This window comes from Alosa sapidissima, chromosome 3, assembly GCF_018492685.1.
Source record: "Alosa sapidissima isolate fAloSap1 chromosome 3, fAloSap1.pri, whole genome shotgun sequence".
In the NCBI taxonomy this organism is placed as follows: Eukaryota; Metazoa; Chordata; class Actinopteri; order Clupeiformes; family Clupeidae; genus Alosa; species Alosa sapidissima.
Window position 1 is genome coordinate 29519143 of NC_055959.1, and position 20860 is coordinate 29540002.

General features: G+C 41.6%; 1 protein-coding gene and 1 pseudogene across 4 annotated transcripts in view; both read left to right on the top strand.

The window, feature by feature from the left end:
- Window positions 1–16702, top strand: part of elfn1a (extracellular leucine-rich repeat and fibronectin type III domain containing 1a) — a 72227-nt gene extending 55525 nt beyond the window's left edge. For 3 of the 4 annotated variants that reach the window (XM_042085364.1, XM_042085365.1, XM_042085366.1), the window contains exon 3: window positions 11346–16702. In XM_042085364.1, the coding sequence (XP_041941298.1) occupies window positions 11757–14165 (2409 nt within the window). In that variant the 5' untranslated portion in view covers window positions 11346–11756 and the 3' untranslated portion in view covers window positions 14166–16702. Of the gene's footprint in view, window positions 1–4691; window positions 4788–11345 lie in introns of those variants that run through there. The other variant, XM_042085367.1, reaches the window with a different exon arrangement.
- Window positions 16120–20860, top strand: part of LOC121704955 — a 36412-nt pseudogene continuing 31671 nt past the window's right edge.

A 20860-nucleotide genomic window follows, 5' to 3' on the forward strand; every position in this document is an offset into this window, starting at 1 on the left:
TTTGATATTAGCACGACTGTGCTTATTTCTCCCTCAGACCTGCTCTTAAAACTCCTAATTAGCTCAATAATTAACTGTTTGACATTTACAATTTTACCCATACATACATAATTTATAATGATATATGAATGACACCTCAACTTTGGCAACCAATATTCTTAGTTATTTTTATACTGTGTGAAGGTTAATAATTAAATACTCAGCACTGTAAAAAGGCTAATGAAATTGCAAATGGCCCGCCCCGTACAGCAATTTCACCTTCACTTCACTGAGCAGCTCAGAAAAAATGTCAGCATGAGATCATTACTTGATAATGATCCGAAAGTTTTTAAAGAGAAGGCCTGCGTAAATGAATAGCTGGACACATCGTCTAGTGTTGTCATTGAGGTCCTAGCTTGGCAATACATGTCCTTGATTTTCACTCTGGCATCCAAAAAATGGATACTCCTTGCTTGAATTTGGCCAAAAAAGTCTTTATTCCACACACCGAGAGCAGAGGAATACCACAGCATTCAGCAGTTCCCTTCCTGTTCCCCTTGCATGGCCATGCACCTGCATACACTTTTGAATGACAGATTGAAGTGATATGTACGACTTTCACAAGGTCACACTGAGATGGGCCATTGGGGGAAAGCTACATCCATTCGAGCCTCTCCCTTATGATGCCAAGGACACAATACAGCTTTTGTGAAGGAGACAGATGCCGTCAGCTCACCGCCACAGTGCAGTGCCATGTTTCATTCACAATCAAGTGAAAGGTCAGATATCGCTAATCAGTACTCAGACGCTCACTGCTTCGCAGGCCTCCCCCCCCCCCCCCCCCCCCCCCAAACACACACACACACACTTCCCGCCCCCTATTGCCCCCCACCCATCCCCTGAAAACCCAACGGTGCTGTGCTCTAAATGGAATGTCCAGGACGGATAGAACAACTGTCGCTCAACCTCGGCCATCTCCATCTCTTGGTAATTAACCAGTAATGCTAATATTATCTAACACAAATGAAGCACGGCTCTCCCACCCCCCATCACCACACCATCAACACGACTACCCCTCACTTCCCACCAGCCTCCCTTCCCCTCGTAAATTCTCCATCACCGTAAGGTAATTCAAGCGAGTTCAATCAGCACCAATGTCTTTCTTTCCCCATGAGATGCTGTTTCATTAGCACTCAATTGTTTCTCTACTGCCTGCCCTCATCTCTCTGTGTTCCCCACAACACACATATGCTTCTTCAACAACATCAAATAAATAGCAGGCTGTGCTTCACACAAACAGGGTCTCTGAAGGGACAGCTGCACCCTTCAGCTTCCAGCTGTGGACGGGGAGCCCAAAAGAGAACAGGAGAAGGGGAAAGAGAGAGAGAAAGAGAGAGAGAAAAAGAGAGAGAGATGCAGAACAGAGAAAAGGATAAGGATCAGGGAGATTATAATAAGGCAGCGATGACTGAAATACTAAGATAACACTGGCCGAGAGAGAGAGAGGGAGAGAAAAGGGCTTGGAAAGAGGGAGATTGAGAGAGCCAGGCAAATGAAGGATAAAACGGAGGAGGCATAGAGCACAGAAGTCTGAGGTGACTGTTGAGCTCCCATCTCTGGTTGGTGAGAGTGCAGCCATGGTCTTGTGTGTCCATTTCATCCAAAAGGCCTTAGAGGCACCTCTCTCACTCCTCCTTGTCTGTCTGTCTTCCTCTTCCCTCTCAATCCCCCCTTCACCCTCCCTCCCCTCCCTCCCTCCTTCGCCTTAAAGCCACGCTTCTCATCCCAGAAGAGCGTCCATGAGGCTCAGGCGAGGAGCTCGGCTGCCAGCCTCCCCTGCGTCCACTGGCAGCTAAGCCCGAGCTGCCACAGCTGAGAGATCTGGCCTGCGGCGCGCCCACGCTAGACCCTGCTCCAGCTGCTCGTTACCGGCACCGGGAGGCGGCAGCAGCTAGCGCTGCATGGGCTCTCAGTTTGGTTTGTGGCGCCACGGCTGGTTTATTACCCAGAAAACCGTTCAGAGTTTCAAGTTCAAGTTCAGAAAGCCTGTTTTCTGAAGAGAGCCTGTTTTCAGAATGCTTGTTTTCTTGAAATGTGTGCGAGTTGATAAAAAGAAATTATATTTTAAAAACATGATGTCGACAGATTGAAAGTCAGCACAATGGGTTCTTCTATATTTCACTCTTCCATATTTACTCTGTATTTCTGGAAGAGCTACTTATGAGCACAATGTGAGCTCAATGTCAGGCCACAGATTGAGAGCCCTTATGAGCCGGACGGCATTAATGACCAGACTGGCAAAGAGCAATGGCTCAGAGCGCAGCCACTGACCAGGCTCTGGACAGCGGTGGAGTCTCACTGGGTCGTGCAGCGGTAGTGGCAAAGGCGAGGCGCCGTCATCACTCCACGGGGCAGCCGTGGCGAAATGTCACACAGGCTAGAGAACAGCTGCACACGTTCCACCGAGAGAAGCTTCTGGATCTGAAGCCATAGGCGCTCTGGCTTCCGCCGGACCACAGAGGCTGGAGATATACAGAGGATTTCACAGAGAGAGAGAGAGAGAGAGAGAGAACGAGGGAGAGGGAGGGGGGGTAAGAGTAAACACATCAAGTGAAATGTGAAAGATAAAGGGGGAAGGGAGGAAGGCTGGAGAGAGAGCGAGGGAAGAAAGAGGAAAAGAAGGAGAGAGACAAATGGAGGCAGTGGAGGAATGAGGCGCTGGTGAGAGTGAACAAAGGGATAGAGAAGAGAGTGGGGAGAGGTGGGGAAAGAAGCTGAGAGATAGAGTTTAGGCCTATTCACACCAAGAACGATAACGATAACTATAACCATAACGATAAAAGTGTTCACACTGAACAACGATAAACAAAGTCTCTCCTTGTGTTAATGAATGTGACAGTTGAAATTTGATGGGTTCTGATTGGCTATTAGCTTTTTATCGTTCTGTAAATCGCTCTGAAAGTGATCCTCAACAATATCGTTCTTCATGTCGTTATCGTTATAGTTTATGTGTGAACGTCGTCATTCATATTAACGAGAACGATATCTATTTATAGTTATCGTTATCGTTCTTGGTGTGAATGGGCCTTTAGCAAATGGTAGCAAATGAGGGCAAGAAACAGAGTAGGGAAATGACATTGAGCAATACAATAGAAATAGTAGCGTTGGACATAAAATAGTTAAATAGTAGCGCTGTCAAAGATGAAAGTGATAGAAGATAGAAGCAGAAAGTCAAAAGGTAAAAGCAGAGGTTACCTTAGAGCCATCATGAAACAACAGCGTTCTTAAAGGTGCAGTCAGGGATTTTACACTATTTAGCCCATAGCATTTTTTGTCACATTCAGCAATCACCTCTCACGACTGCTAGCTGCCCATTGCATGAGTACACTGTAAAAAACCCTGGTCTCTGTAGGCAGCCCAGGCTCTGAAAACTGGAAACAAAGTGGGGGCAGTCTGTCACCCAAACATAAATGAAACTGCGTGGAATTTCACTGGGAATACTGAAGATAAGGGTGAGCTACTTCTCTGCCGTGCTTCGTTTGGCCCTTGGTTAAAATATAATGTACATTTTTTGGCGTCGGCTAATACATTTAAATATCCAGAGCTGCCAACTCTCACACATTGAGAGTGAGATTCATTAATTTGATTGGCTCCACACACTCTTACACCAATCAAATGTGTGAGGGTTGCCAGTTAGGTATATACATAAACACAAACAAACGCGACTTCCTGCTCAATCCCTGACTGCCCCTTAAAAGGGGGGACTTATCTATAGGGGCTTATGGGAAAAGCATGGGGTTATAAACAGCATGTTTGTAAAACCAGACAATATATACAAATATTAAATTTTGTGGTTTAAGAAAATATCCCAGTGGAAGATCTGAGCTGAGAAGAATTTCATTCGAGTGTGTGTGTGTGTGTGTGTGTGTGTGTGTCTGTATTCTGTATCCTCTGTTTTCAGTATGGAAACCATGTCCACTCCAGTGAAGCAACGTGGTGTTCTCATCTCAAGTCAGACTAGGGCACTCTATGGTGGAAATGAGCATGAGGTCTGGCAATATGAGTCACAGTAGAAAAATAACATCTCCTATGCAGTATTAATGAGGCTGACTCCCCCAGGTTCAATGCTAACTTCATCCAGTTAACACCTGAAGGGTCCTGCCTCTATACCACACCATGCCAGATCTCTGGTCAGGTCAATTACGCATTTGCCCCCTTGTTGCCCCCGGCCAGTTTACTTTAAAGGTCACATACTTGAGGAAAAGAGAATGTCGAGGGCAATTTTCCTCTTCTCTTACCTCTCTCTCTCTCTCTCTCTCACACACACCTTAAAGCCATCTCTCGCCTCGATGCATTCCCTACCGCTGGATTCTTATATTCATTTCATGGATATTTGGGTTTTGGTTCCCGAATTTATTGGGAGAAAGAGTTAAAGCTGCAGAATAATTTGCCCGTTCTTTCACATGTTCATGCTCAGCTGGAGGCTAAGCCACTAAAAAAAAGTAGTTTGTCTCCTAAGACTGTGGCCTAGAAGTAAACCCACTGCATTGTTAGAAATATCCCTGTGGTCATTACATTGCACATCACTGCAAATGACTCGGTCCTGTAAAATGGTATATAATAACATCATGTGACGTTGAACCATTGTGATAAATGGTGATAAGAAGAGTATTGGTCAGTTAGTCATCATAATGATGGCCTTGAGTTTGCAAAGCACTCGGAAGCACTGGACAGTGAGGAGGAGTGTTTCAGTCCCAGGTCACGTCACTGAGAGCAGGTTTCCAAGGAGGCCGCAATTGTTAACCAAGGTCATGTTATTCACCATCACACACACACACACACACACACACACACACACACACACACACACACACACACACACACACACACACACAATTAATATAAAATACACCTTCTGCATCAATCTGGCATACTCCTCAGACTCAAGATCAGTGTTGCGCAATGCAGCACAGGCAAGATGGTGTGTGAATTTTGAAGAGGCATTACATTTCAAACATTACATTGTCCCCCTTCTATGGGTTTACAAGAGAGCTTAGTTTAATGACAGGTATGGTTATACACTGTAAATGCTAAATTAAATATTTATTTTCAGACAATGGGACCTGATGACCTTCTCAAAGTAAATGGTAACACCAAAACAAGGGGCTACATTAAGATTTTCGGAGGAAAAGATCCAAAACATACAGCCAAACAAGGCAAGAAATGGTTAACAGAGAACAATATTAACATTTCAGAGTGCCCCAGCCAGAGTCCAGACCTCAATCCGTCAAAATAGTGAGCACATGGCTCAAAAGGGTATGAATAATTTTGGACACTCCATTTTTCATAAAAATGTTAAAAAAGATGAAAACATTTATTTTTCTAATTCCATGCTTCTACCACATTGTCTTGCAACCTTTTGGCATGTGGCAGTGTTATTGTCAGTCAGAACAAACATATATATACAGTATATATATATATATATATATATATATATAATTTATATATTTATATAATTTAACAGCATATAAAATTGTGACCATTAAGAGCACCTTTGTGTCAAAGGACATCATTAAAATTGTGACTTGCACACCTTCTATGTTCTGAGCTTAGAACTAAGAGGCACTAAATCCTGTTATGAATACATACAGTAAAAGGTAATCCACAAAGCTGCTTTGTTACGAAATCCTGTCGTAAAGGTGCTGCACAAATTAAATTAAAGAAAAGCTAATTAGGGTTTCATTTCCATTCATTTGGATTTCATTTGGATTTTCGGTGTAACACAAATCTTGGCTGTTATGTCAATCACAGGTTCTTTTCAGACAAGTCACTGTACATGCTCTGAAGGACTGAACACCAAAGTGTGTGTGTGGTGTGTGTGTATGGTGGCAAGGCTGGTGGGGGGCATGCCTCAAAACGTGACACCACAATAGAGCAATAAGATTAGTGATATGAAGAGTGCCTGCTGACGGCCAGTGAATTCTGTCAAGCCCAGCCATCTGCCAACATATGGTCTATCTCCTTCCTTGGGCATGATGGAAACAAAGTTCATTTCTGTAACCCTTCCCCCCGAGGCAAACACAAATGGTACATCCTGAAAGAGGCTCATTCAGTATGGATGGGTATGCAACATGGGTAAGGAGCAGTGAGAAGACAAAAGTGTGAGGACTGGAGGGTTATGAAGCTGTGTAGAATAAGTATTTTGGATTTGCCACCAGAATGTGTGCAGTTTGTATTTCACAGATCATGAATGTGCAAAGTCAGACCAGATGATTTTTCAGATGCTAGCGTACTCTTTCCCTAAGCCCTCATACATACTGTAGTCCAAAGCAGCAAAGTACAAAGTAAGACTTCAGTGGGTCTTCTGTACAATATTTCACTTCACAACGGACTGTTGTAGTTAAAAAAGTATTCTGAATATTTTTTTTTTCTGAATGCTTAAACGCTAACTGTGATTCTTATAGCACAATTTCCAAAACTATTCATTTGTATAGCAAAACCACTCACTGAGTTTGCAAAACTAAAAGCATAAACACTGCTTTGCACTCAGTTTGCAGAACTGTAAACACAACTCACTGTTTTATACTCAATTTCCAAATGATCAACACACTCCTAGCAAAACTATACACATGTACTGTATGCCTATTATTTACACTATTTTGCCAACTGTCTGGCACACTGTCACATCATGAAAACTGTTTTAGATCATACTAATTTAGCTCACTTTGCAATCAGCTTAAGCAGTGTAAATAAGCCACAGGTAAGCTGTCAGTGTGGAGTACATAGAGCAGGAAGAGTGAGAATTAGAGGAGGAGGAAGAGGAGGAAGAGGACGCAGAGGTGAAGAAGTATGAGGAAGAGGACGCAGAGGTGAAGAAGCGAGAGGGAGAGAACGACAAGGGCAAGGAGGTGAAGTTAGAGTAAGAGGACAAGGAGGAACAAGAGGAGGATGAGGAGGGGGAAAAGGAAGGGTAAGAAGAAATAGCCCTTTTACAGGCAAAAAAAAAACAGTCTACATGTGGGGATATTGACCAGGCATCATGTCAGGCCTGGATACGGCATTCCAGAATATTGTTTCCCCGGTGCCTTGGACTAGAGGACATTGCATGTGATGTCGACGAAATTTTGAGAGAGACGACACAATGTAGATTGATTTTTGTCAGTGAAATTGCTATTTTGTGTTTTGACTTGGAAAAACACACTTGTGTTTGTTTTGATGTGTGTAAATAAACACCAATACTTGAAGTTTGGATCCCTGTATGTTTACAGAAGACAAAAGTATGACCTCAAACTGACATAGGCTACCTTGTGCACAGAGAAAGCAAAAGCCAGATGTTTTTTTATTCATACCATCAGCGTGTAGTTGGCACATTGTGTGCTTATTATTGTGATGGCTTGTGTTTACTGTTTGATACGAAAACACAATTTTTACGAAGGTGTGAAGAGTTAAGCAAGGTGTGTTAGCTTTTGCAAGAGAACTACAATGTCTTGCTGATTTGGTTTTCCTATTTGTGTGTAGAGTATTGCAAAAATAGCCAATAGTTACAAAAAATGTGCTTAAGCAATCAGAAAAAACTGTAATACTGAGACAACACTTTTCCCCTTCGCCTTTACTCCAAGTATACAGGTAGCTTGCTAACATATTGTGGTTTGTGAACTCAGTCAGACAGTAGTCAGTAGTAGTAGTCTTCAAAGTAAAAAAGTACAATGCTTTACTGGCACTACAGTACATGATGCCTCAATACTAACTAACCATATATGTTACTGTATATAATAATAGATATAATATATAATATAGTATAACTCCAAGAATGTACATTCATTGTATAGCTAGGCTGTCCTCTACCACTAATTTCACGTGTAAATAAACAAACATGGATTATTACTGGGAGCTAATGAGGATTACATAAATGGCATCCGTGACAAAACATGCATGCACCAGAGCATCATGGTGTCTATTGGAGTGTCAGTGTATGCTGTCAGTGGGTATCTATTAGTATCTGCCATCAGTGCTTTAGGCTGAGGCTAATCCCATTATGGACTGACTTCTATCTCATTATGCCCTCCATAAACTCATGCTGCATGCTCACCTTTTCATTCCTGCTCCCCCCGTGTCCAACGAATTTGAGCGACAGGGGAAGAAACAGAGATACATGCTTTATCTTAGCCACACATTAGACAAGCTTGGCACAAGAAAAAGCCAGCTGTCAGAATTCATGACCTCTTATCCATTGTACGTCACCAGGGCTTCCAAATTAGATACATCATTTTGTCCGTCTTAAATCTGTCAAAACAGTCCACGTCCACCAGTGCCCAGCTACAATGGATTTGTTCTTCTTTGCCCCAGAAAAGCAGCCCTCCCAGATCTCAGTCAGGTACATCTGCCACAAGGGATCCTGTGAAATCCATCTCACCCAGAGCAGCTTGCAAAAGACGCTGTAGTTGCATGCATCTCAGATTAAACCATCCCAAATGCTGTCCAACATGATTAATTTGTCCATCAATCTACCGGCATCTCCTCCTCTCACACTCACAAACCAATCACGGTAAATTATGCGACTGAAATGGCACAGTGCTTGTGCATTTTAATGTTTAATGTTGTTGACTTAGCTCTTGCCGATCTTCGGTCTGGGGTTTATCTTTTGGTAATCTATATGAGAAAGGGGAGAGGACTCTACACACCCACCAATCTCATTCTTTTTAGTCCACCAAAGTAGGCCTTTGCTTCCGTTAAGATCTTGGTACAGTACGGTAATTCTAAAATGATGGCATGTCAGAACTGATATTCATTTCCCAGCTCTGAGAGTGGTGTAAAGGCAATCAATCCTAAATCAAGACGGAACCTCCTGGGACACGACCAATCACAGAGCCAGCCTGCCAGCACGCTCAGCTGTCTGAATGGGGGGGCAGAAATAAAGTGAATATATCACAGCACATGAAATCCATCCACGGGACTTTGTGCACCCATATTATCTAACCACTTAGCGTCAGCGCATAATTTATTCTGCAGCGGTAATACACTGATTGCGGCCCTCAAGTCTTTAAAACCACCAGCTTAGGCTTCAACATAATTTAAAGACAGTGCGTAAACAGTTTTGTTTGGGCATGCACTTCTCATAGGTGCGAGGACTATTCATATATTTTACATTCACAGGACTGAAGGTGTGTGGGGAGGGGTGTGAATAATACATTTTCCTCATCCAACATTCTAACTATCTTGGCGAGCATTTCTCCTGCGGCGTATTTTTCCAGAATATTGAATTTTAACTGAGAGAAAATGAATAACTTGAGGAGTCAAATCTGATTTGAGAGCCAGTTAAGTGGCTTGGAAGTGCATGACAGAGAGAAATGGCTGGTGTTGTTCTTTGGGAAGCATTGCCTTAGGGTCACACACATTGTCCAATCACAGTAGTGTATGCAGATGAAAAAGATAATGCTGGTTCCTGAGTTGGCCTTGAAGATGGCAATTCAAGCCTAATACATAGTCAGATGCAAATGCATGTGTCTGAACACACATGGGTATTTTTGCATTATTTCTATTCTATTAAGCGCATATCCAGTATAGCATTTCATGCAGGCATTAATATTGCACTATAATCCATGCATAATACATTACAGAAAGTCCTCTAAGAATGTATAATGACCTTTTGTGCCTCTGTTTTATTCCCATGTTACTTTGGAACACAAACCTACAGTACAAATCAAGAGCCTGCATGGCAGTGAGAGTGTTTGGTTTCTGGTGTTAGATGCATATTGGAATACTCGTCGCACCTGCATGCAAAGCCGCCACTGGCCAGCCCTGTAGTGAGCACTTTTGTCATTTCCCTCGAATAAGTGGACATGTGTGGATGTCCGCACTCAACAGCAGATTTACACTGCCTTACTGGCCCCATCGATCCCCGACACTGAAAGAAAACCCCTCCGTTGATCCACTGGTGCCCTGAGAAAGATATAAGAAGTGGAGGAGGAGGCAGTAGTTATGAAATGCTTTTCTCCTTTTCTGAGGACGTGTGCTTTGTGCATAATTCAGCTGCAGATGGCTGGGCTGGGATGTAAATCAGAACTCCAGACAGGGTCGTGTGTCTTCACTCCCTGAGCTCAGAGAGGCTAGTAGAGGATAAGTCATGTCGAGGTATGACTTCAAGTGTAGTAATCACACACCAAGAGCAGGCACACCAGTTCACAGGAAATCAATACAGAAAAATGCAGGGCATTGAATCCACAGAGGCTGAAAATATATAACTACATTAACCTCATCATTTTTTTCCTGGTTAATGTTAAGCTTCTAAAAAACAATCAATTATATTTCTCCCAGCTTCTTTCCATACAACGTGTGTGTGTGTGTGTGTGTGTGTGTGTGTGTATGTTTATAAATGCTTACTTCAGGGCACAATCCCTCTTAAATGAAGTCCCTTGTATACTGCAGTAATGGTTTTAAAAAAAGCATTTTTTGGTAACACTTGCCATAATGTTTTGGTAACAGGTGCCATAATAAATAGCAAACTAGCCATGTACTTGTGCCAAATAGATATTTTAGTAACAATTAACAAATATTAACAAAGGGCTAATGTATATATTAGCCCTTTGTTAATATTTATCATTGATGGGATAAACAGTGAGTGCACTAAGCCTGGATCACTTTAGACAAATAAACAGCCTTTTGATTCTGTTTAACACAGTCTGCTAGCTCATTGATGACATTGAAAATTCATATACACTCCTTGGATGTCAGGGCCACTTTCTCCAGAGACTTTTTGTCTGTGGTGCAGAGCAATTGATCTGGTCTAGCGTCTAACCACTGCTCTTATTGAAAGTCTCTGAGTTAATGATGTGAAAACAGGGACATTTTGTTTTCGCTAACCTGTCAGGTGGTAATTGGCAAATGGTTCTCCATAATAGCAATATGCCATAGGGGACTCTAGGACAACTATTAACTTCTGTTCAAAGTAATTGAATGGTCATGTGTGACCAAATCCATTTGTTGCACTCACAGGAACATCTACCACACCAATTCTTCCAACTCTCACAAAGCCAATATAGTATTAGTATTCTTTAAACATACATACATAGTACAGACAGTATATAAGTCAATACACTATGCAGTGATATCTTTTTACATTTCACAAGGAAGTTTTAAGGACACTTGCATATATATAATAATGTCTCTCTGTTGTTCAATGTTCAATGTTATTGACATATGTGTGTGTGGGATATATAATATATGATATGGGTGTGTGTAATATAATTTAATTATATGTGAGTGTGTGTGTGTATGTGTGTGTGTGAGAGAGAGAGCGAGACAGAATGAGGTTTAGTCTTCTATAATCCTTCACAAGACCACTGAAGTCCTGTCTTGTGTCTTTACAGGGTACACCTCTGGGCCCATAAATGATACTCAGGCACCAGGAAAGACGAAGAGACAAGAGGATGCAGGAGATCAGAAATGTTAACCCCAGGGGAAATAAGCACAATCCTGTCTGAAGTAGCTAAACACTGACACCCCGTATTCTTCAAAAATTCTCTCTGGATGAAAACTGTGTTGGAACACACAGGCAGTGTCCTGCTTTCTTTCATGATAAAAAGGCTAGCCTGTTGGTCCAAGTTGGAATCCTGCTCCTGTGCAAAATCCTTCCCTGGATGAAGGAAAAGACATGTATAGATCCCAAGCTATTCTAATAGAGGGGGAATAAAACTGCAGACTACAAACTACTGAGACAGATTACTGTGAGGTTTCAGCCTGCCTGAAAGTATCGTTGTAATACCAACCTGCTGATTCCCATGACTTCAAGTGACGCAACAATGGCTTGCAGTAGAGGCATGGTGATGAGTGCCTTCTTCTGGTCTGTAGCCATAGTTTATCTCACCAACACAAGAGGTGTCAGTGGAGACTGCTGGCTCATCGAGGGGGAAAAGGGCTTTGTGTGGCTAGCGATTTGCAGTCAGAACCAGCCACCTTATGAGGCCATTCCCCAGCATATAAACAGCACCATTGTGGACCTTCGCCTGAATGAGAACAAGATTAAAAGCATCCACTACTCTGCCCTCAGCCGCTTTGCCAACTTGACATACCTGAACCTGACAAAGAATGAAATCTCCTACATAGAGGATGGGGCCTTCTCAGCCCAGTACAACTTACAAGTCCTCCAAATGGGCTTCAACAAACTGCGCAATCTGACTGAGGGTATCCTCAGGGGGTTAGGCAAGCTTCAGTATCTCTACCTCCAGGCCAACCTGATTGAGACTGTGTCAGCCAATGCCTTTTGGGAGTGTATAAACATAGAGAACATCGACCTCTCTATGAATCGTATCCAAGTGCTAGATGGATCCACCTTTGCCTCCTTGAGTAAGTTGACCACTTGTGAGCTCTACACAAACCCTTTCAATTGCACTTGTGAGCTTCTGGGCTTTGTCAAATGGCTTTCAACGTTCCCAAACAGAACGAATGAACGTATGGTTTGTGACTCTCCCCAAAGCTATTCCGGCTATAGTCTCCTGACAACCAGTCCAAACAACCCTGGTACTCGCAATGCACTGTACATTCTGTCCACTGTGTGCTCTGACGACAACTCTGATGACAAATTTATACACCCCCGTGTGCCTGTTGAAATCACCACCCCTCCCCCCTCCACAACATCCTGTGTGGGGGATGACTGTTCATCAGGAATGGAACCTGGACTGGAGGAAATAAGCACCAGTCCCGCATTTGTAGATCCAGAGACAAAACCAGTGATGCGAGTGAAGGAGGTTAAACCCAGGAGTGCCATCATTGCCATTGAGATTCCACACCGATTCAAGAAATTGTACATCCTGGTCCAGTACAACAACAGCTTCTACACCGTCATCAAAAACCTCAAAGAAGAGCAAGAGGATGTTGCGTTGACAGATTTGAAACCTCAAACAGTATACAACTACTGTGTGATATCCTTGCGCAACAACTTAAGTCACAACCATACGTGTCTGCAAATAACGACAGGGTCGATAGGAGGGAAAGGAAAGTCGATTGGCAATGCAACAGCTACTCACTACATTATGACCATCTTGGGCTGCCTCTTTAGCATGGTGATTGTGTTAGGGGTAGTCTATTACTGCTTGCGCAAGAAACGGCAGAAAGATGAAAAGCACAAAAAGGCAGGCAGCCTCAAGAAAAATATAATTGAACTGAAGTATGGGGCAGAATTGGAAGGAGGGACTATATCACGAATGTCTCAGAAGCAGATGTTGGCTGGGGAAAGTATGTCACGTATGCCATACCTACCCTCTGGTAGTGATATGGACCAATATAAACTGCAAGACATAAGTGACACTCCTAAAATGGCGAAAGGGAGCTACATGGAGGTTCGTACGGGAGATCATCCAGATCGCAGAGAGTGTGAAATGGCCATGCCAGGAAACAGCCAAGGTTCAGTGGCAGAAATCTCAACGATTGCAAAGGAGGTGGACAAAGTCAATCAGATCATCAACAACTGTATAGATGCCCTGAAATCAGAGTCTACTTCATTCCAGGGAGTCAAGTCAGGTGCCGTTTCCACGGCAGAACCGCAGCTCGTCCTGATCTCAGAGCAGCCTCAGAGCAAGTCGGGCTTCCTGTCGCCCATGTACAAAGACAGCTACCACCACTCACTGCAGAGGCACCACACCTCAGACGTATCACCCAAGCGGCCGAGCACTGCGACCGGAGGTCCCATGCGAAGTCCCAGGCCATATCGCCATGAGGGGCCCTACAAGTCTGAGTCCAAGTACATTGAGAAAACCTCACCAACTGGTGAGACCATCATGACTGTTACGCCGGCTGCTGCGATTCTTAGGGCTGAGGCAGAGAAGATTAGACAGTACAGTGAGCATCGGCACTCATACCCCGAGTCCCACCAGATTGAGGAGCTGGAGGGGCCTGATTGTCGCAAGCCGTCCATTTTGGAGCCCTTGACGCGGCCTCGGCCCAGAGACTTAGCTTATTCACAGCTCTCGCCACAGTACCACAATCTCAGCTATTCCTCCAGTCCAGAGTACTACTGCAAACCGTCGCACAGCTTCTGGGAGCGTTTCAAGCTCAACCGCAAACGTCACAAAGACGAGGAGTACATGGCAGCGGGCCACGCTCTTCGTAAGAAAGTGCAGTTTGCCAAGGATGAAGATCTGCATGACATTTTAGACTACTGGAAAGGTGTATCTGCCCAACAGAAATCTTAATCTCACCCCAAGTGTTTCTGCAAGTGTTCTCTTTTTAATGGACTACAAAATTATGAATTTAAAAAGAAACCTTAGTACATTAATACCATTTAATGGGTAAATAACCCACTTTGACTGGATGGAGTGAAAAGACCCACAACAGACTTGATTTTGTGAGTTTATGTACCAAATTTAAAAGGAAATAACTTTTTCGCAACATGAAGTAAACCTATTGAAAATCAAAAAATATATATATGTTGCAATGGATTATACGTATTTGGATATCGCATGGCCAAGTCCTGTGACAGTGGATTTACTGTTGTGTTCTATGACAAAAAACATCAATTAACTAAGAACAATGTCTCCTGAATCGTCCATATATTTTCTTGGAGAACAACTGTACACTCATTCAAAGACAGATTTATCACCCTACAAATATTTGAGTTCATGAAGAATCAAGAGGAAACCTGTACAGATCTCGTTTATATATTTGCAATGTTTGCTGTTTAAAAGTGAAAAGAATATATGATGTATTTGAATCAGGTTTAGACCATGGATTTCAGAAACAGTCCCTGTGCGTTCGTCTGTTCTTAAATTAATGTCTAGAACCTTGACGGATATACATTGCACTGGTTGATGAAAGTATGTATTTCCCATAAAACTCTTTCCCTGTCCTTTGCTTTGCCAATTTTAATGCCATCTGACCAACTGCACAATACTTCAAACACAAAAATTATACTGTGAACTACATACTGAATTGCTCTAGTGAAGTGGGTGTGTCTATCTTAACTCCATATGACTGGTAAGCTACAGCACCAAAGTAGAAGTAGACACCAAAATGTGATCACCCAAACCCAAATTAGAAGGGGAGGTAAACAACAACAACAGCAAATCACAAACATCGTTTACTCAAAATGAAGATCAGGTGGTATTCCAGAAAGCCAAAACCACATAACCTGAGGGATCTTTCGGAATTTAGCTGATGAGGATTTGAATGTTCCCAATCCTAATTATTCAAAGCTGTTCAATCAACCACCAACAGTAAGTATAAGTATAACTTCTTGTTTTACTAAATTTGTGGTTGAGTCTTAACCATTATTTTGTACAGACCATGAATGTAGGATTTTATTTTTTCAAAAAGATGTCAGTATTGACAGCTCTTGAAACACTGATTCAATTCAAGTAAGCTAGCCTATGATGCATCTTTTATTCAAAATTTTGCAAAGCTACTGATTTAATTTGTTGTAGGTATTGTGGATTGGCTGTAGTTTGTCAGCCTAGACTACAAGTCAGATTGTAGGCTAAAGAAAAACAATATCCTCATATCCATTGTGCTGGTGTGAAAACACTCATTCAGACCCCAGTGTTGGAAACAAAAAACCCTGTACAAATTGTGACACGAGTAGTTGACAGACCTGGGTATGTGGCTGAACCTGCTCTCTGGAATACCCTCTGCTATTGTATTGTAAACGTGTGCATCTACGGTGTGGCATTTTGCTCTACTAGTTTGAAATTTTTTGTTTGTTTACCAATTATGTTATACATCATATCTAGGGAGGACTTCTCTGATGTTCTACCAAAGTGCTTGGGTGGCAGCTCATCAGTCTCTGCAGATGTTTCCACCATTTTCCGAGCCTACAGCCCTGAGGATGAATGTATTACATACATGATGATATAAAGCAGCTTTTTCCTGCTGCAAATTTTGTTATTCACAGCCATATGCTCCCCTGTTTTTCATGCAGTATGCTAGGTTTTGATATTCATGCTTCCTTTCAATTAATATATATATATATATATATATATATATATTGTCAGATCTCTCTCGACAGTATACAAACAAGCAGAGAAAGATGTTTGTACACCTAAGGGTCTTGTTGTTGGAGTTTCTATGGTTTGGCTGATAAAGAAGCTTTTGTAAATGATGAGCTCCTCCATGTGGGCGAGGAATTGAAGCTACTGATCAAAAGTGTTGAACATGCCGGAGCAAAGTACACGGAGACATGAAGTACCCCAGAACTGAACTGTTAGAGTTGGGTTTTGTATATCATTTGAAATGTGTTACTAAAGGTAACTGTGTCCAATTTCTTATTTCAACCGCCTTAAACTTCTGGATAATATATATCTGTATTTTTTTTTTCTTTAATCTTTCAGTGTTGTTTTTTTTAAGTCTTTTGCATTTCAATAGTTTCCAAAAGCTGTCAGATTTATAGGTAAACTAGCCAGTAACTTACATGTTTTTATAATGCATATTGTAGCACTCCTGTATCTTATTAAATTTAGAAATGTTCAGATACCTGTGGACTGCAAACAAACAGCTGGCGCTGAAGTACATCAAAAATATGAGCACAATGAAAAAAAAGTGTTTTTTATTCTTATTTTATTTCTAAATATTATGTTACCTGCTTTCAGACAAATACTGTGAATAAAAGGAGAAGGTGCACCCATACCTTAATTTCCTTTACCACAATTTAATACTTGTCATTGACAATAAACTGTAAAGCCTTATAACATGATAGATTAATATGTATATATAAATACATAAATATATTCCTTTGCGTAAAGACAAACAACTTTGCCATTATTTCAAATATTAAAAAGATATCATGAGACAAACTGGTATCTGTCTGTCACTGTGTAGTCAGCATTTTCTGTCAGTTTGCTGGGTGTGTAGCAAATTCATCACATCATTATAGAATTTAAACTCCATGTGAACTTGATCACAGAATGGCCATCAGCACACTTCCTTTGCAGGAGTAAAGTTCTTCTCATTCTGTGGCAACTGGACCCATCAGGTCATCTTGGAGTTTTGCCATCATCATCTTGGAGTTTTGCCATCATCATTTTTTGGCCTGATAGAAGTTTAATTTTTTTCGAGCTCACAAGCCAACGGAGAGTTGCTAGACTAGCCCTGGCAGCAAATGTAATTTGTGCGTCTAGATTTCTAGGCTAAACCAGGCCACCTTTCCTGTTCAAACTTTAATTTACGGGAAAGTAATTATGGTCTGGTCCGTTGGTACGGTCCATTCCCTCCCTTTTTGGAACATCAGTGTATCAGAAATGGTCATAGAAAAGGTATTGTGATATTTTTAAGCATGCTTTGGGTAATTCAATTCTCAAAAAATAACACAAAAGTATACACCACAATTGTATGTGTAGCAAAAAAAATATAATTATCATAGCATTTCAACACAGGATGACACCATACTGTAAGTCTGATTCAGAGTTAAGTTTTAAATGGAGATGGCTTAAAGAATCATGATCCTAAGGTATTTTACTGATTTTATCTTTTGCTTTTGTCCAAGATGATTTAATATTCCTGGCTATCTACCCCAAATCCAAGCCTAATTTATTATGCATAACACATGAATAAAAAGACATATGTGTGACTGGTTTCATTATGGTTTTCACCGAAAATAATGAACAGCCTTTCATAACCTAATAATTCACCCATGTCTTCACATGCTTGAGGGTCTACACAGCATGGGAATGAATTTTAATGTTTCTATGGTCAGGAAGTTAAACCATGTCTCAGTTTTCATTCCCTATTACTGGGCAATATGTTGGGTGGCTGATGTTAGTTTCAGTGTAAAAAAGGACATTGTACTCTAAAGACTGTAAGACTTTATGATATCTAAGCATAACTAGAAACAGGTTCTTAGAGTTCCAGGGAACAGAAGGGAAATTAAAATGAGTGGGAGATTCATGTTAAGATTCCTAACTTCCCTGTGCATCATTAACGAAAAGCAAACATACATACAGTACATCTTGCAAGCTGGCATTCAAAGAAACTGTGAAACAGTTGGCTTGAGAAAGCTCTTCCCATTTCACATTTGAAACCAGTCCAATGGTTTGTGACAGTCTGAGCTTCTAGAGCATAGAGAAGAAATTAATAGGAGCAGATTTATCGTGATTTTAACCAACTTCAATGTACATGTGTGAGAACGTAAATCTGTTCATGACTTTATAAACACATGGAATAGCATAACCATTTTGGCTATTTTGTAGCCATACATCCATCTGTTCCACACATAAGTTGACAGATTGAACAACTTAAACAAGTTCAAACTATAAGCCAACTGATAAAAGCATGCATGATATGATACATGTATGTTTTGTTAGCATTTATGATAAGCAAAGTAGAAATGAGACTTAATACTTTTTTAAACTAAGAGCCATTTATTTTAACCAGCTGTCCACAGGTTCGGCGCAGATCTCTCATTGTCTCTCTAACATATCCGTTTGGATGATGGAACACCACCTCCAATTAAAACTCTCTAAGACTGAACTGCTGGTCATTCCAGCCAAACAAACCATACATCACAACATCAAAACTGACACTTTCTCTCCTGTGCCTACCAAGGTTACAGGAAACATAGGTGTCATGATTGATGACCAGCTAACCTTCTCTGACCGTGTTGTCTTCTGTCGCCCGGTCGTGCCCCTTCGCACTATTCAATATAAGGACAATCAGGCCGTCCCTATTCAACACGATATATCTCACACCTGGACTACTGCAACACCCTCCTCACAGGTCTCACACCTGGACTACTGCAACGCCCTCCTCACTGGTCCTCCACCTGGACTACTGCAACGCCCTCCTCACAGGTCCTCCAGCTTGACTACTGCAACGCCCACCTCACAGGTCCTCCAGCTTGACTACTGCAACGGCCACCTCACAGGTCCACCAGCTTGTGTGGTGAAACAGCTACAAATGGTCCAGAGAGCTGCAGCCGGTCTGCTCTTCAGCCACAACAATGGCACACGTTGGAAACATGAGGTTTAACCTTAAAATTCATACCTTTTCATTTATTATAAAGACCATTCTATGTAACCGATTGACTTCATGCCGAGTACTGGCATTCATGCTAATAATTCTGAACAGCAACCTATTTCATAGTGGCTCACACATTTGAATTATAATGGCTTTATTAAACAAAGGCTGTCACTATCAGGAGGTCAAAATAATTGAATGCAACTCTAAGGATATCACTATAGGTGGTGAAGATAGTTGAATGCAACACTTAGAAGTGCTTCCTTTTAGCTTGAGGACATGTTTTTAATTCTGAGCGTAACTTTTAAGGCCTCAATGACACATAAGAATGTACAAAAGTCTAATCTTGCCTGGTTTTTGAAGTACATAATAAAAAGTTTACTTTTTTTTATCATAGATGCACTCTGGAGGTAACAGGTATGGCTACAAAAATGGTGTTTGCTTTAGTTTGTAAGTTCCATTTGGACAGATGCCAAGTGACGGGACAAATCATGTGGAACAAACCGTTTAAGTACAACAGAAAAAAAAAACATTATATAAAAAAGAAGCAATGGGAAATACAATAATCTATGATTCAATAATTTTAAACTGACAAAAGAAATTGCCCTTCATCATTGTTTCCACTATGTGTAATGCAAATTTGACTTCGATTTTATTTTGATTTTTAATTAAAAAAAAAATTATCTTAAAGGGGAACTATGCAGGTTTTTTAGCTTAATTTACCTTAACTGAACAGCTTTGTAACCAACTGAAGTCATTGGTTATATGACTATTTTCGGGTTGAATGGTGGCCGTCTCGCTTCCCCTTAGCGTCTGTGAGCGGAAAAACCACCCTTGCAACTTTGGGCCGGCGGGCCGACGGCCTCAAAGACAAAAAGTCTTGCAGCCATAGCTCGCAGCCTTGCGATGTAACAAATTGCTTTACTGCACTACACACATACACGCCAGGCACCAGCTAGAACAAGGTAGCAATGGAGTTTCTCAGACATTCGTCATGGCAGAGCCAGCGAAGCGAGTAAACCGTTGTCGGAGGAACAGGGAAAGAGGAAAATGGCAGACTGACCGATTGAGGAGTGTCGTAAATCATATACTCTGAAGCTGTAGGGGGAGCTCTGCAGAGAAACCTGTGAGAAAAAAATGAGAAAACAGCAAATAAATTGCCAAAACTACATAGTTTCTCTCTAAATAAATTCAAATTGCATTGACAAATATGATGGTACCCATTGCCTAATACAGTGTTGCACAACCTTTAGAGGGAATCAATTCCAGAAAAACTTCTGTAGCCCTAAATGAGACTTCTGCATCTGCAAGAGGCAGGGCTTACGGAGCAAACTGCCTTTTGCATACTGCATGTATCAGCTCTTTCCAGAGATATAAGATGTTCACTGGGATTTAGAGCTGGATTCGTAGAGGAGCCACTTTAGAATAGTGCTGTGATGTATTAAACTTTAGAGTTTTGGTATTTTGGTAACTTGGTTGTGCCGTAGACCAGCCTAGCTAGTGAATGCTGGGATATCTGTATTCAGTTCCTGCTTGAGCCGAGTAAAGAGCGAACGTGCAGCAAGAGTGCTGACTGTCTACTGTGTGTTATTTAGTGGAATACACCACAAGTCCATTGTTTGTTCCTTAACCATTCTTGAGTGCTTTTAGAAGCAACCCTTTTTGGGTCATTATCCTGTTGGTGGATGGGACTAAGAATGAGCTTTCTGACACTGGGCTGTATGTTTCACTCCAGGATGCCCTCTAGTCTTGAGATTGCATTGTGCCAGCCCTGCACAGATTCTGGGCCAGGCACTGCAAAGCAGCACCAACATTTAACTGAAATATGTAAGTATGGTGTTCTTTTCTTGGGCATGTTTATTTTGTTTGTGAACATAGAGCTAATATGACATGAAGTTATATTTCATTAGTCCAAAGCGCATTTCTCCAGATGGTCTGTGATTTA